Raw genomic sequence first — 15,740 nt, 5'->3', positions numbered from 1 at the left:
ATGGAACTATCCGGCTCTGGGATCCGGCTACAGGGCAGCTCCGGCAGACGCTCGAGGGCCACGCGGACTCTATCTACTCGGTCGCCTTCTCACAGGACTCGAAGCTACTAGCATCGGGATCTACCGATAAAACTATCCAGCTCTGGGATTCGGCTACAGGGCAGCTCCTGTCACGGCACAGCGCATTTCGGGTTCCTTATCGCATTGCCGTGTGACGTCACTTCCCGATGAGCTCAGTTAGGTCTAGCGCATTGGTCACGTGGTTGCGAGCTACCCCGCCGACAACCTTTTCTACTGATCGCACAATTCGCGATTCTTCTTCTTTTTCCTTTTTTCTTCCTTAGCTTAGTTTTACACTAAATCAATACGGTATATTGTTGGCAACAGTCCTTCAAAACCTATTAACCGTGACAGCTCCGGCTCTGGGATCCGGCTATAGGGCAGCTCCGGCAGACGCTCGAGGGCCACGCGGGCTATGTCTACTCAGTCGCCTTCTCGCACGACTCGAAGCTACTAGCATCGGGATCTACCGATAAAACTATCCGGCTCTGGGATCCAGCTACAGGGAAGCTCCGGCAGACGCTCGAGGGCCACGCGGACTCTATCTACTCGGTCGCCTTCTCGCACGACTCGAAGCTACTAGCATCGGCATCACTCGATGGAACTATCCGGCTCTGGGATCCGGCTACAGGGCAGCTCCGGCTCTGGGATCCGGCTATAGGGCAGCTCCGGCAGACGCTCGAGGGCCACGCGGGCTATGTCTACTCAGTCGCCTTCTCGCACGACTCGAAGCTACTAGCATCGGGATCTACCGATAAAACTATCCAGCTCTGGGATCCGGCTACAGGGAAGCTCCGGCAGACGCTCGAGGGCCACGCGGGCTATATCCACTCAGTCGCCTTCTCGCACGACTCGAAGCTACTAGTATCGGGATCACTCAATGGAACTATCCAGCTCTGGGATCTGGCTACAGGGCAGCTCCGGCAGACGCTTGAGGGCCACGCGGGTTATGTCTACTCAGTCGCCTTCTCGCACGACTCGAAGCTATTGGTATCGGGATCTGTCGATAAAACAATCCGGCTCTGGGATCCGGCTACAGGACAGCTCCAGCAGACGCTCCGCGGACCCCATCTACTCAGTCGCCTTCTCGCACGACTCGAAGTGTCACGGTCGCCACAGGGCTCATGTGACAGAATTGATTCTATTGGCTGCATTGTGCTTAGGGTGTGGCCTGTGCGCACTGAGCACCACTACCTATTTCTCCGCGCCCTGCGCGGACCTGGCGATAGATTCCTTTCTCTTCTTTAGCTTTAAATCCACATTCGTTACTGCCTTCAACCATTGACATCCCTACTGCGTAAGGCGGGCCGTCACACGAAGCTACTGGCATCGGGTGGACCCCATCTACTCAGTCGCCTTCTCGCACAACTCGAAAATGATGGCATTGGGATCACTCGATGAAACTATCCGGCTCTGGAATCCGATAAAGAACACTTAGACTATTTTGTATAATTTTTTATTATAGCGTGCCATAGGAAGGGTGTGGGAGGCTAGGTTAATTTATAGAAAAATTTACATCTGTGACGGCCCGCCTTACGCAGTAGGGATGTCAATGGTTGAAGGCAGCAACGAATGTGGATTTAAAGCTAAGGAAGAGAAAGGAATCTATCGCCGGGTCCGCGCAGGGCGCGGAGAAATAGGTAGTGGTGCTCAGTGCGCACAGGCCACACCCTAAGCACAATGCAGCCAATAGAATCAATCCTGTCACATCAGCCCTGTGGCGACCGTGACAACATCTCTACGACCACCGCTCCGCTTTGAATCTCGGGCATCTTTCTACTGCGTGGTTAGGTAGCGAGGTAGGTGGCGAGGCAAGTGGCAAGACAAGTGGCGAATCACGTGCTACGGCTATCTTAGCCTAGGATTAGGACCTTTTTCTCTTCGACGCTCTAGGTGAGCTCTCGTGCCCCTCATTTATTAACCCTGCGTTATGCCCGTACCTAGCTGCGCAGCTAGCAGGACCATCCTTCGAACTGTTACAATCTGGACAACAGGTCCACGGAGCTAGGCCCGGCCTAGGATTGTGGGGGTCTGGACGGCAGGTAGGAGATGACAGGAGACAAGGAGTATCGTGCACAGATTGCGAAAGACAGGCTTTCAACACACAACCAATGTATGCTTAACCAGATGCATTGATAGCTGCAGAACCGTTCTCCAGAGAGAGCGTGCTGCCAGCTCCTATATAGAACTATGAGCAACCAATCAGAGTTCCTGCCTTACATGCTCAGTCGTGCTCAGTCCTAGACGCACTGATCCCCACTGAGCTCCCTGCTCAGTGCGCTCAGTGGGTCTCAGCACTGATCCTACTGAGCTCAGCCATGCTCAGTGCACCTTGGCAATGGCCCCACTGAGCACTCCCTAATTGGATGCACCTTCTCTTAGCGAGAGCCCCACCCTAAGTGCCGTTCCAGCCAATCCGCAGCGGGCGGGCAACGCCCTCTGCACCTTTGAACCAGGATCGTAACACGAACTATGCCACGGACTAGAGGAACGATTCTGATAATGTATAAAGTGCTTTGATTAATTAAATTCACTGAGATGGTCCTCAGCCGGTTCGCAATTGTTGTGGTGACAACTAATGGTACCCATTTATACCCTCTGACCACTTGGCAACAAAGCCAGGCACCTGTGCTTTTGATCTGGTGGCCGAGTTGTTCTCGCCACAGCAACTAATCCGTGGCTCTATAACGCCTTCGGCTCGAGAAAGTAAGCGATGCCAGCGCGGTAGGCTAAAAGATATGCCCCGCGTTGTGCGGCTAGTCGCCAATGCGTGTAGTGGCCTTGTGGGGTCGTGACCCCACCACGCAACAAAAAAGTTGGGTTGTTCGGAGCGCTGGCACCGAGATCTTTGCACGCCGCGCCACAAGACCCCGGCACGTGACCTTAATCAAGCACCGATATGCTTCTTTGGAGGATGTTCCTCCCACTTAGATGCGGAACAACAACTACTATCCGTCTGTATTCTAGCACATCGCTTTCACTCATCCTAGCATTACATTGCCGTGCCCATCCTAACATCACTTTCGCTCATCCTAACATTACGTTTGCTTATCCGTCCTTGCATCACATTTCCTTACCCTAATGGAGTAGTCCAGCCACATACATAAGATAAGGCCTCGCACAGACGCGTCCCTTGGCTGAATTCCTGGAGAGGATACTCGAAGATTCGGCATTATATAGGCGCGTTTTTGTCTTAATACGGTAATAGGCGAAGCAGACGAATACCACCATCCGACAAAGGAGAGTAGTCGTACGAGGACGTCAACAAGGGTGAGTATTCCGCCGTCGGCCTTGCTTGACACTATAGATAACCTACAACCTATTTATATCTAGGCTGAGAATGATTCTCTTCCCATCAGAAGCAAGCGTTGCTTACTCGTCACGGTAAACCTGTACGCGGCCCTGTTACATCTCCGAGATTGCTTTCTGAAACTAATCGTATGAGTAGACGCTGCCTGTATCAATCAGCAAGATAAAGACGAGAGGGGACGGCAGGTTCAGCTCATGGCCAAGATTTATGCCAGCGCCAATCGTGTCATTTTCTGGCTCGAAGAGGTGGTACGTGATAGCGATCAGGCGCTCGGAGCACTAGGCGAGGCTGCCGAAGAGCAGCACACGCGTTCCGTCGCAGATAAACCGAATCAACAATGCCAGCAAGTAATCAAATACTATCATGGGTAACATAAGGCCCGCACCATCCACATGACGATATAAACCAAAGGCCTACACCATGGTACAAATCCCTATAAACCTACAAACATTGAACTGCGATAGAGTCGGTCATCGCACCCTACCGCAAAAACTACTCACGATGGCCCTCAACTGGCATGGCAACAAAGTAATCCACATTCACATCTATCCACACTTCCCGATATATCCTATTCTTCAAACTTCACATTCGTGCCTGATTCGCGTAAGGGCGACGGCACGGGAGAGGAAGGCGTATACAAGGGCGCCAATTATTTCCACTGCTTTGGTTGAGAATTATGTGAGCACAACACTGGGTGGTATTACATTCGGCCATTATGAAGGATGGAAGATGTCAGGAGGGGCGAGCGAGCCACAAGGCCAGTTGGTTAGTTAGTCTACAGCGCCAAAGACGATTCATTTCAACTAGGCGGCATGGCGGGCATGCTTGTCTGACCTGACGTTCAAGACAAGCTAACTGGAAAGCCCCCGCCCGGCCATGATCTTTCCTTTTCCTGTGCCCTGCATTTGATTATATTGCGTGTGCAATAGTGATCTTCTGCGCTAGCAGGTCGAATCCAATCAACCTCCGTGACTGAAACACCTAAACCCTATTCTCCGTTGCATCGACTTTGTTGTGGCATAAACCGCCTTCCCTTCGGTGCAAGCCTGTTTAGCAAAATTATCTCCAAGATCATCTCCGCTCACCCAAACCATAACGACCAAACATAAACCGCTGCAGCGCACCCTCTTCACTTAGTACCTGTCAAAATTATCCTCAGCATCTTTCACTAATGTGAACCTACTTCTGACATGCTGGCGCTTACACGCACTTGCCGCTACCTGTCCATCATCTGGACCACCCACAGCGCTACTCCCCTCTCGCCTCGCCTTTTCTTAGCCATCACTGTCGTCTAACACGTACAATCCTACCTTATACACCCCCCCGATCTTCCACTCACAGGCCTACAACTTCAATCTCTCCTCTAACTCAAAGCCGCCGCTAAACTCCGCCGTCTCGTTCGAACCACGATGATCATACTCCGCGCGTATCACGGCCTCGTGATAGAGAACACAACGGGCCAAGCCTTGTGTGGCCGCGGCAATCCTCGGCCGTGTGGGTCAAGTTCCTGAGGCTATTCCCAGATTGTTAAGTAACGCCAACGCACACAACATTCCCGACGCTTCCAGGACCTTCTCCTCACAACACCACGGTTGTGTATATTAAGCTTGCGTCTCTCCTTCCTTTCATTCTCTTGTCCTTTCCTCATTATCCAAGGATTCTAACTTTGTTAGGTAGCGCAAATTGCAACGCATTTCCGCAACCCCTTACATAATATCCCTGATCCTTCCCTCCATCCGCATTGCTCGCAACTCAATACGCCACACTTGTGCAAAGATACTCTGACACTTAAGAAATGGCGAGGGGTTTTGAAGTTATGCCCGAGGTTGGGAATCTCTGCCGCAGTGTGCAATGAAATCGTGCTCCATTAACTGTTGCCAGGATGTACAGAAGGACATTAATTAACGGAACAAGCATAACCAAAGCATGTCGTAATTAAGGATTGAGAGGCTTTTGGAGATATTCGACCATAAATCGTACGCCATAGTATGGCAAGAACTAAGTACTCGGGATGTAGAGGGCTGGTATGCTGTACGTCCACAATTATTGGGCTCAAACCTATCAGCCTAGTTGATCGGATGGTCAATCTACCGCGCAGCTTCTCCGGCCCTCTTCTGTATTGGCTCACAATGCCAAAGCCACTTGTTACGTCTCTTCCCACTCCATTCCTCAATTGACCCGTAACGGTGATTTCTCGGATAGAGGGAACGGCAGTTACGGGGCAAAGTGAAGCGACCGTTGCATTCACGGGGAAGGTGTCACAAAACTGGGCACACCTCCCCATCCATGGTTATGGCAATTCTAGGTAGCCTGTGCAAATTCCTTGGACTCATCTCGGTTCAGGCGGCCCTCGGTGCGGCTCACCCCTGGCTCAGGATCTGCGATTAATACGGACTCGGCCAGAAAAGAGTGTCGGGGGAGACTGTATGGGTAGGTAGCTGAAGGTAGGTTCCTGGTTTGACTTGGATGTGGTCCCTCGGGGGGTGAGTCGGGCGGCACCTCCCGCTACTGAATCAGCATCAGGCGCCTTTCATTGGGTTAGTGGTGGTCTTCTGTCCCCTCGGAAGGGTGTGGTCCCTGGCCGGCATACCCCGCCCCCGAACCAGCCTCACGCGCCTACCATTGGGTGAGTCGTCGGCTTCTGCAGCTTCTCTGTCGCTTTTCCCTCCTTGCTAGCACGAAAATAAAAAGACCCACGCGGAGCCTGCTTCGTGGCGGCGGCTGCACTGGTGCCGGGCGCGTCGGTAACTCTCGCGCCATAATACCATAGGTCAAATGTCCGAGGCACGGCAGCGGTTGGATAGACGAAACAACTGCCTGTCTACCTAATTACCAGCCGAATCTTCTCTACGTGTTCCTTCTCAGCTGAACGTAACCAAAACAGCCTCGCTGTCGCGAACCACCACCTGCCCACGGGGCCCCAGAGTCTCGACAGTGACATTCCCCACGGCGTCGCCATCCCTAAACGACTGCCCAGCCCATGTGACTTTAGCGGCGTCCTTCTCGTCCACCGACGGGGCAGTCATGCGCTTGACCGTGGCGCCCTGATGCGGCCCGACATCGAGCACTAGCGCCCCCACCGCCGCCCCCTGACCGGCATAGTACGGCCTCAAGTTCAAGACGACCAGCCTCACCGGCGCTCCACTCCCACCCACGAACACGGCATACGCAGCGAACTCACTCGGCTTGACCCCGACGGGTGTCGCCAGCGCAGCAATGCGGGCACTGCCGCCGCCTAGCGCCTCGGCGACAAGCAGCTGCGAGACAAACACGGGCAGGACGCGGGCAGGGCCGCGCTTGGACGACGCCACGGGGTACAACAGGGCGTAGCTGCTGAAGCCGGGCGAGCCGTCGTCGCCGGGCGTGTTGAGCTGCTGGTCGCTCTGAAAGGCCAGCGTGGCGCCCTGGTGCAGGTGCACCGACGTGGCGTTGCGCGCCGCGTACAGCAGCGACGCGGCTGCCGCCCACAACGCCTGCGCGAACGTGTCCGACACGCCCGGCTTGCCGCTGCACGCGATCGAGTTGAACTCGCCGACCACCCACGCCGCGCCCGCATCCATGGCCGCGCGCGCCGACGGCAGGATCTCGACGTCGGCGTACCGCGTGAGGTCCGTGTGGTTGAGCAGGTTGGCCGTGGTGGCGCGGGCGGCGCGGGCTTGGTCGCACGTCGCAAACGCGTACGAGTGGATCGAGTACTGGCCGACCTCGCCCGTGCTGTTGATGCCGGCCGGGATCAGGTCGCTCGGGCGCACGCGCAGCCCTGTCACGTCGGTCGTCGCGGAGGATGCCCACCACTTGCCCAGGCTGGCGCCCACCACCGCCGCGTCGATGCGCCCCGTGAACTCGCGCCACTGCGCCACGTACGCTGACGTGTTCTGCCGCCACCGGCCCGCCGGGTAGTTGGTCGGCTCGTTGCCCAGCTCGTAGTAGGCGATCTTGGGCGCCTGGCGCGCGTGCGAGGCCATGGCGAGCCCGCGCGCGATGGCCAGCGAGTCGTTGCCGAAGTTGAGCGTCGACACGAAGGTGGTGCCGGCGGGGAAGTTGTCCCAGCTGTCGTAGAAGGCCGGCCCGATGGTGGTGCGGTAGATGCCGCCCTTGGCGTTCTCGGTGCGCACCGCCGAGAGGGCCTGGGACGCGTCGAACACCATGCTGTCCATGGTGATGCCGCCGGCGCGGATGATGGGCCGCGCGCCCCGCTCGTGCAGGTGCTTCAGCAGCGCGAACGTCAGGTTGCGCGGCGCGGAGGGCTCGCCGAAGAACTCGCCCCAGAACGCCGGCTCGAACGAGTAGCTGACGAACTGCGGCACGTGCGCCTGCGAGACGGGCCCCGACGGCGTCGTGCTCAGCGAGTAGTATGGTGTGTCTGCGGCCGAGGCGTGGGCTATGAGAGCCGCCAGCACGCAGCTCACGGCCTTAGCAGTCGTGGCATACTTCATCGTGATTGTAGCACGTGGAATTTCACACCAGCACATAAGATAGGGCAAATTGCTGGAATATCGAGGATATTTAACGCTTCCCTCATGAATCACTGTCCGCAGCCCCCGCATGTGTTGAGACGGAATAATTGCGAAAATCCGTCCGCCCGGTTAAGCTGACCAGACGCGACATTTACCAGGAATTGCCAAATTTCCCTGCCAAAGGTTGCGTGTTGCCGTGGCTCAACTTAACCGAGCGGCCGTCGATGCAGATCTCCCGGAAGGATTCGTTTCCTTATTCCTTTACAACCCCTATTTCTTATCGACATTCTGTATTTATGCCATCTCTCAAGAATTCGTCTAATCTGGGATGATGAAAGTGAGGAATACAAGAGGGTGAAAGACAACAAGACGGTGAAAGACAACAAGACGGTGAAAGACAACAAGACGGTGAAAGACAACAAGACGGTGAAAGACAACAAGACGGTGAAAGACAACAAGAGGGTGAGAGACAACCTTAAAGCAGATAAAGCATGGGAGGTATGGTATGTCTGGTCATTTTCAATGTCTAACAAGTGTCTTGCATTCTCAATGAAAAGTCGAGTTCAATAACTGTCAAATCACAATAACGCTTGGATTATGCCGCAATAAAAGCTAGACTCAGTCTTTGTTCGACATGGTTTCAAATTTGCCAAGATATAGCTACATGTTAATTAATTCAAGCCCCCGTCGTTGAAGCTCGAACTTTGGGGAGGTGGGGCCGAGGATAGACGGGCAGCCCCGACTTGGTGTATATATCCCCTCCTATCTTATCAACCCAAAACTCCTCCAGCCCAACAACCCTTTTCTGGTACTGCAACCGTTATCGTCCCGAATACTCTTCTCCTGCCAACCGCAGAACGCTCGACCCAAACCAACCCCGCGCAATTCAACGGCCAGCTTACCACTGCCGAGCTTCCGCCCCATTAGCGGCAGTGTTAGCTCGGTGCATAACAAGGTTTGTACCTGGTGGTGATGGATGCTCAATCACTCGTCGCGCGCCCTAACCTTTCAAGCCGACTCTCTGCCATTCATGGCCGCTGTTGTTGCGCTGAACCAGAGAATCACCAGAGACGAGCCCGTGCTTGGAATGTGGAAGAGGGACCTGCCGCTCTATCTCTCCTGGTGGATTGATAGGGGCAGTCATGGGCCCGAGGCTTTCTAGGACGACCAGAAACCGCCGTGGAGCTAGATTACCATCAAGCATACTAACAAGAATCTAGGTAGAGAAGGGCGACCCTTGGTACACGGGGGACTCGGAGGTGAACTCGTGTGGTTCACTTTCAACTGCGCATCGGATACCACGCTCATGTGGAGTGCCCAGGTCGTCGATGTTGACGTGACCTGGAAGGGCAGGCCATTTTTGTCGGAACTCCTCCACGGGTTATCATAACCTTGGGCCAGGTAGCCTGGCCGCCGGACTCGGAGGTGTTGAAAATGATGACCAATACTCACTCACGCGCCGAGCGCCGCCGACAGTCGGGGAAACATGCCAAATATTGCGACCGAAGGTCTGGCGAGTCGGCCGTAAAGACTAGAGTGCCAGCCACCCCCGAGTTGCTGCTATGGATTGGCCACGAGGGAGATGGGCAGACCGGAACATACATTGTGGCTTACCCCATGATTGTGGTTCCCCACGAGCGGGTAGGTTGGCTGGGGGTGTGCCGTCGTGTCGGTATTGGCAAGATTGCGTGGAATTGCTTGCCCGAGGAACTGGAGGCCGCCAAGACGCTTATCCTCAGCGGACTACGTGTTGTGGGTTCGGTGAAGGTTGGTTGACAAGAAGCGTTGCCTTATCTCCCTCAGTGCTAAACCGCTGGGCTGGGGTTCGCAATGGTAGTTTGAGCAGGAACCAGTGACTTTATCCCTCGCCGGAAATTAATGCATCTATTTCTCCAGGCAGCAGCAAAATGAATATGTTGTAAGAGTTTGATCTGACTGTTGCCTGGATCCACCTGCCTCGGCCGAGGGCCTTGTGGGTCTGACCGTAGCAGCATGACGTTTCCAATCAGGTAGACGTAGATTGGAAGGAGATATAATCCTAGAACGGATATTTTCTTTTCTACTCTATTATTCCCGTCCCAAAGCCTGGCTGAACGCATAGTTTGAGGACCATGGTTTATAATGCCCTTCAACCTCGACGTACCCCGACAAGTCCTCTAAAATTCATCAGCTTCTCTTAGTTCACCGCATACAACGACACGGATCTGAACGAGCCAACCACCATGGCTTCATCTTCTCAGGACAAGACAGTAGACATGGAGCTCACGGAGCGGCTCTCGGCGCTCTTAGACGAGCAGAGAGACACCACCCCCGGCGACAATGCAACCCCATCCTCGACCCTCTACAGCCTCCTCTCACTGCAAGCACTCACCAGCCCGAAAGCCACCAGCCCGACAGCTACCAGCCCGACAGCCACCAGCCCGACAGCCACCAGCCCGACAGCCACCAGCCCGGCAGCCACCACCCCACCCGGCCCGAACAGCGTCCGCAACGAAGCGGCAGGCTTCCGCAAGATCGGCTTCGGGCAGTGCGGGTTGGTCTTTGAGCGGCCGACCTTCGACTACGCCGTCAAGGTCGCGCGGCCCGGCTTCGCCGACGCCCTCGCCACAGACCACGGCGCACACGTCAGGGTCTACGCCGCGTTCAATGCACCACCATCATCACCATCCCCACAGCCTCTCGAATGCCGCGTCCCTAGCGTCGTGTCCTTCCTCCTGCACGACACCAGCAACAGCAAAACCTGGTGGACAACACACGCGCACCTCTTCCCAGCCTCAACCACAGACGACACCACATTCCCGCTCCCCGCCGCAGCACTGCTCACACAACGCATCCCGGCGCTGCCCAAATGCGCCCGCGACGCGCTGGTCACACTCTACTGTCCGCCCGCCGCGCAGGCTGCCGTGCGCGCGAGCCCGACGAACCGCGACTGCCTGGCGCGCATCTATTTGGGAAGGCGGCGGGGGAGCCAAGTGCCCGCTGCCAACTTCACGCTGCGCAACTTCAACCTGCACCTCGACCAGATGCTTGATTTGGGGCTGCCGGTGGCACAGTACGCGGCGGCCGTCGGCGCGGCGCTGGCTGCCATGCACTGGGGCGCCAATGTCGACGGGTACGATGTGGAGTTTGTGCTCGGCGGTGATGATCAGAGTAGAACGGCGGCGAGGATCTGGGTCCTCGACTTCAACCTTTGCACGGCCTGGGACGAGGCCGTTGCCGTGGCGCACCCGGATGCGCTAGTCGCGCAGTTGGTCGTGGCGTTCTTCGAGAACGATCCGTATTTCCCGCTACCCCTAGCCGAGCAGGCGGATGATTGTGTGTTGTGGCATGTTTTCTATGCAGAGTATCGGAGCGCTGCGGCGAGGGTGCTCGAGGGTAAGCCGCGCGAGCTGGCGGCGCTGCCGGGGAGGTTTCTTGATGCGTGTGTGGAGAGGGAGAGGGGGAAGTTGAGTGCTGGGCTGGGGCACGGGCATAGGGATTTTAAATGTTGATGGGGAGACGATGACATCTTTTCTTTTCCGTAAAACACCCCTAGATCCTGATGCTCAGTGGCAGGACGTTTCATGAATCTAGAAGCCATTCTCATCTCAGCCTTCTTTCCGAATTTTGGCCTCGCCTTGCGCCCAGCCCCCACGCCCCCGGGTTCAGCAGAGGTTCGTCCCAGACCTTGACCCCCTCTGGGTCGCTCGAGGTCGGAAAAATCTTCGCCCCGAAGCACCAGAAGCACCCCTCCAAAAGGAAAAAAAATATGAAGAACCAGCCGTAGGCTACCCCGGCCAGGGTTCGAACTTGTGGCCGCACGCTCGAATCTCGGCCAATCAGTGTTCCAGGCGGAGGAGGGGCGCCCTCGGGCTAGGTGGTGATAACGACTTACTAGAATAGACCTAGAATAGGCCCTCAATCCAGTGCCGCTCGGCCACTTTTGCCACTCGATTGTTCTGACCCTTGGCTGTTGACAATTGGTCGTATATAACTACTTAAATAAGCCGTCATTCGAATCCGTCTTCCTCTACGGCACACAGCCCTTCGTTCAATCGCACTGGGGGCACCGGGGTTACCGGGGGCACTGGGGGCACTGGGGGCACTGGGGGCACTGGGGGCACTGGGGGCGCGGCTGCTCGGCTGTGATCGCCCTCTATTCGATTTCTTTTGTTCTGTTATGTGTCCGGCCACGCCTCGTTCGAATTCGCCGTGCCGTCGAAACCCGGGCAACAGGTTTATACATCCGAGTCGAGATTGGATCTCCGACAGACAGGCCGCGACACCCCTAAGTGGGTCTAGTCCGAAGGAGGTCCGGTAAGCGGCGGCAAGTATACGTTAAGGCTAAGCGGCGGCAAGTATACGTCAAGGCTAAGCGGCGGCAAGTATACGTCAAGGCTAAGTGGCGGTGTGGGGTTGTGGTCCTTCAGCCGAACAATCCGGAATGCGGCTTACATATACCGTCGAGGATCCAATCGCTGTCCAGCTCAGGTTTTAGTGGCTGCGGCACTAGAAATCCGTGCTTCTCCGGGACACCGCTCTCGCCCGCTGGATCCCACCTCGGACTTTCCAGTCAGCTGCCAAGACGGTTCCTTGCAGTTGCTCGCTACCACGCACATCGCGTTAAGCGTGAAAGTGTCCGCCTTTCACTTGATGGCGAATCAAGGGCGGCATCTTTCCCGCCCACGCTTACTCTGCAGAGTGATGATTCCTCAATGGTGCGTCCGAGCCGGGATGCGTATTGCATCCATCTCGAACTAGCTCGACTAGCTCTAGTGTTTGGGATATCAATAACATGTCGAAGGATTCACGACAGGGACATGGGGGCTGTGGTTAAAAGCCAGCCGTCCCTAGCTAGCTAGAAGGAACTCTCTTTCTTCCTCTCGTCGACGTCTAGCTTATTTTAACTGTCATTTCAACTTGTTTTGCCTCAGCTAATTAATTACCTACCAACCTAATAATCGGCATGGCCCCAGTATATGATAACAAGGCCCAAGCGGCCTACGACTACGTGCGCCACCGCTATATGATGTCCAAGTCTAGACTAGTCACGCTGACCAGCTCCAGATTGTCGTCGGCGGCGGCACAGCTGGCGCCGCCGTGGCCACGCGACTGAGCCAGACCCTCCCAGATAAGGCCATCTTGCTGATCGAGGCCGGTGCTTCGGCTCTCGACGACCCTAATGTCAACATCCCTGGCCTGTTCGGCAGGGCCTTTGCAACCAGCCTCGACTGGAACTTTGCGTCTGTCCCGCAGGCGGGCCTGAACAACCGCGTCACACGAGTCAACAGAGGCAAGATGCTCGGCGGTAGCTCGGGCCTCAACATCATGGTCTGGGACCGGGCCAGTGCCCCCGAATACGACGCGTGGGAGAAGCTGGGCAACCCCGGCTGGAACTGGGAGTCGATGGTGGCCGCTATGGCCAAGGTCGAGGCATTTACTCCGTCGCTCGACTACGGCGGCACCGCAGGAGTCGGCACCGCCGGGCCCATCAAGACCATCATCAACCCCTACGTACCCGAGCACGCAAAGTTGTGGATCCCAACGCTCAGCAGCCTGGGGGTCCCCCTCAACCTCGAGTCGCTGGGCGGCAATCCGCTCGGGGCCATGTTCCAGCCGAACACGATTGATCCCAAGACCTACACCCGGACCTACGCTGCCAACGGATACCTGCCCGCGGCCGGCCCCAACCTGCAGATCATGACGGACACGCGCGTAGCCAAGATCAACCTCGACGCGTCGCCTGCATCCCCCAACCGCACCGCCACGGGCGTGGCTCTCCAGGACGGCACCGTCATCCACGCGCGCAACGAAGTCATTCTGTCAGCCGGCTCCATCCAGAGCCCCGGCCTGCTCGAGCTGTCGGGCATCGGCCAAAAGGCCGTGCTGGACGCGGCCGGCATCGCCCAGATCGTCGATCTGCCAGGCGTAGGCGAAAACCTCCAAGACCACGTCCGGGTGCAAGCCACGTACCAGCTCAAGGACGGCTACACGTCCAACGACCGGCTGCGCTTCGACCAGGCCGCCGCGGGCGAGCAGATGGCGCTCTTCCGCGCCGGCAGGCTCTCCATGTTCGACTACAGCCTATCCTCGTTCGCCTTCACGAACTGGGAGCAAACCGTTGGCGAGGCCGCCGCCGCCGCCCTGACGGCTGTCGCTACGCAGTCAGCCGCAGCAAGCCCGACGTCGAACTCCTCGGCCGCCACCGTGACGGCGGCCAAGCTGGCCTCTCTCGCCAACGCCGCCGTGCCGCAGGTCGAGCTGATCTACGCCAACGCCAACGTCGGCATCAAGCGGTACCCGCTACCCGACGACCCGCTATACGGCCAGCAGTTCGTGACCATCATGGGCGGGCTGATGCAGCCGCTGAGCCGGGGGCGCGTACACGTCACATGCACCGACATCGACACGCCGCCGGCCATCGACCCCAACCACCTCGGCAGCGCGTACGACGTGGCCGCCGCCGTGGCCATCATGCACTTCGTGCGGCGGGTCGCAGGCACGGCGCCGCTGCGCGACCTGTGGGCCGCCGAGTACGAGCCGGCCCTCGACGCCGGCGCGTCCGACGACCAGTGGCGGTCCTACGTCCGCGACACGGCGGTGAGCATTTTCCACCCCGCCGGCACCTGCGCCATGCTGCCGCGCGCGCTCGGCGGCGTGGTCAGTCCTGAGCTGACCGTGTACGGCACGGCCAACCTGCGCGTTGTCGACGCGAGCGTCATGCCCGTGCTGCTGTCGGCGCATCCCCAGACGGCCGTCTACGGCATTGCCGAGCGCGCGGCTGAGTTTATCGTGCGCGACTGCAAGGCCGGGGGGAGGTAGTTACCCAAGGAAATAAAAGGGGCGGGACGTGGAGGGGCGGGACGTGGAGAGGCGGGACGTGGAGAGGCGGGACGCGGAAGGGCGAGGCGAGCTTGGAATTTGTAGGGCAGAATCAGGTGGAGGCGTGATTCAGCTGTCTGTGCCACGGTGGACTTCTTTGTGTGTTGATGGCACAGCTCGTGTTTGAAACAGCCTGTGAGTCGCGAATCGTGGCTACCCTTGGCTGTGAACATGGGGCCTAGTGATTATGATTGATAATTACGTGCCGAGACAGCTTACGCACTTACTCCTTTCTCAACGCGGCAACGGAATGGCCGTTCTTTTGCCCAATGTGATTAATCAACTCTGCACGCCTATTCAACATTACCCAAGCGCTTCAGTTGGTAGTTGGTCACTCGTTCACCACTGTCTCGACGACACTCGGCTCCAGCTCTCAAGCAGGATACACATAGTATAGACAAGACAGGGCACGGCCAATCGCAACACGCAGTATATTTAGAACCACCACACGAGACAATAAGACCAAAACCCTTGGCGAGCGTCCCTGCCCTGCTTCGGCCTCTGCACGTCGAGTTAGGGTTGGGCGCGAGATTGGCCCGGCGGGATCGGTCCAATTATCCATCTGCCGCGCCCGCCTAATATCCACAGTCGGTACTCGGTAGATTGCCGCCAGGCCGACGCCCTCTTGGCGTCGAGTGGCAAAAAAGCTCCGACGGAAGCCATCCGCTTGCCGAGACTGCAGCTGGACTGAGCTGGGCTTGTGCGTGGACGTCCGGGTCATGGGGTGGAGTTGAGTTGGCTGGTCACACGTCTGGAGATTGGGAGTTGGTGTCAAGGGGACTTGCTTGACAGCCTCGACTTGGTACGAGTGAATAATCTCCCAGATGCCATGAACAATGTCAATTTACATGTACAACAGAGTTCCAGCTAGCCTGGATGTCATGCTGCCAACGCTACCTGCCACAGCAACAACACGCGGTAGCACGACAGGGACATGGCCTCGACGCAGCTGCCGCCAGCATCGCACACATGTACATCTATCTGACCGGGGTGCTGCGGCGCTAGGCTCTTCCAAAAGCTTCTAGTGTAGACGCGCGAGCAAGGGGCTGGTT

At 57.0% G+C, this 15,740-nt stretch overlaps 4 protein-coding genes across 4 annotated transcripts; 3 read left to right on the top strand and 1 right to left on the bottom strand.

The window, feature by feature from the left end:
• Positions 1-3,504: 3,504 nt before the first annotated feature.
• Positions 3,505-3,741, top strand: B0T26DRAFT_643571 (uncharacterized protein; the record flags this gene model as incomplete). The annotated part of the gene is made up of 1 exon (XM_060437547.1): positions 3,505-3,741. A coding segment is annotated over one exon (237 nt), but the record flags the coding sequence as incomplete, so codon positions are not given.
• A 2,490-nt stretch (positions 3,742-6,231) lies between these two features.
• Positions 6,232-7,806, bottom strand: B0T26DRAFT_642645 (uncharacterized protein; the record flags this gene model as incomplete). The annotated part of the gene is made up of 1 exon (XM_060437464.1): positions 6,232-7,806. The coding sequence occupies one exon, from the start codon at positions 7,804-7,806 to the stop codon at positions 6,232-6,234; it is 1,575 nt and encodes a 524-aa protein (XP_060298521.1).
• A 2,516-nt stretch (positions 7,807-10,322) lies between these two features.
• On the top strand, positions 10,323-11,264 carry B0T26DRAFT_630144 (uncharacterized protein; the record flags this gene model as incomplete). Its single annotated transcript, XM_060436267.1, has 1 exon — positions 10,323-11,264. A coding segment is annotated over one exon (942 nt), but the record flags the coding sequence as incomplete, so codon positions are not given.
• Positions 11,265-12,317: 1,053 nt separating this feature from the next.
• On the top strand, positions 12,318-14,628 carry B0T26DRAFT_851573 (uncharacterized protein; the record flags this gene model as incomplete). The annotated part of the gene is made up of 2 exons (XM_060447646.1): positions 12,318-12,817; positions 12,874-14,628. Exons 1-2 carry the CDS (start codon positions 12,773-12,775, stop codon positions 14,626-14,628), a joined length of 1,800 nt encoding a protein of 599 aa, XP_060298519.1. The 5' UTR covers positions 12,318-12,772.
• Positions 14,629-15,740: the final 1,112 nt, after the last annotated feature.

This window comes from Lasiosphaeria miniovina (assembly GCF_030549165.1).
Source record: "Lasiosphaeria miniovina strain SMH2392-1A chromosome Unknown B0T26scaffold_3, whole genome shotgun sequence".
Lineage (NCBI taxonomy): Eukaryota > Fungi > Ascomycota > Sordariomycetes > Sordariales > Lasiosphaeriaceae > Lasiosphaeria > Lasiosphaeria miniovina.
The sequence above is the reverse complement of the archived record's forward strand: the minus strand, read 5'-3'. Positions and strand labels throughout refer to the sequence as shown.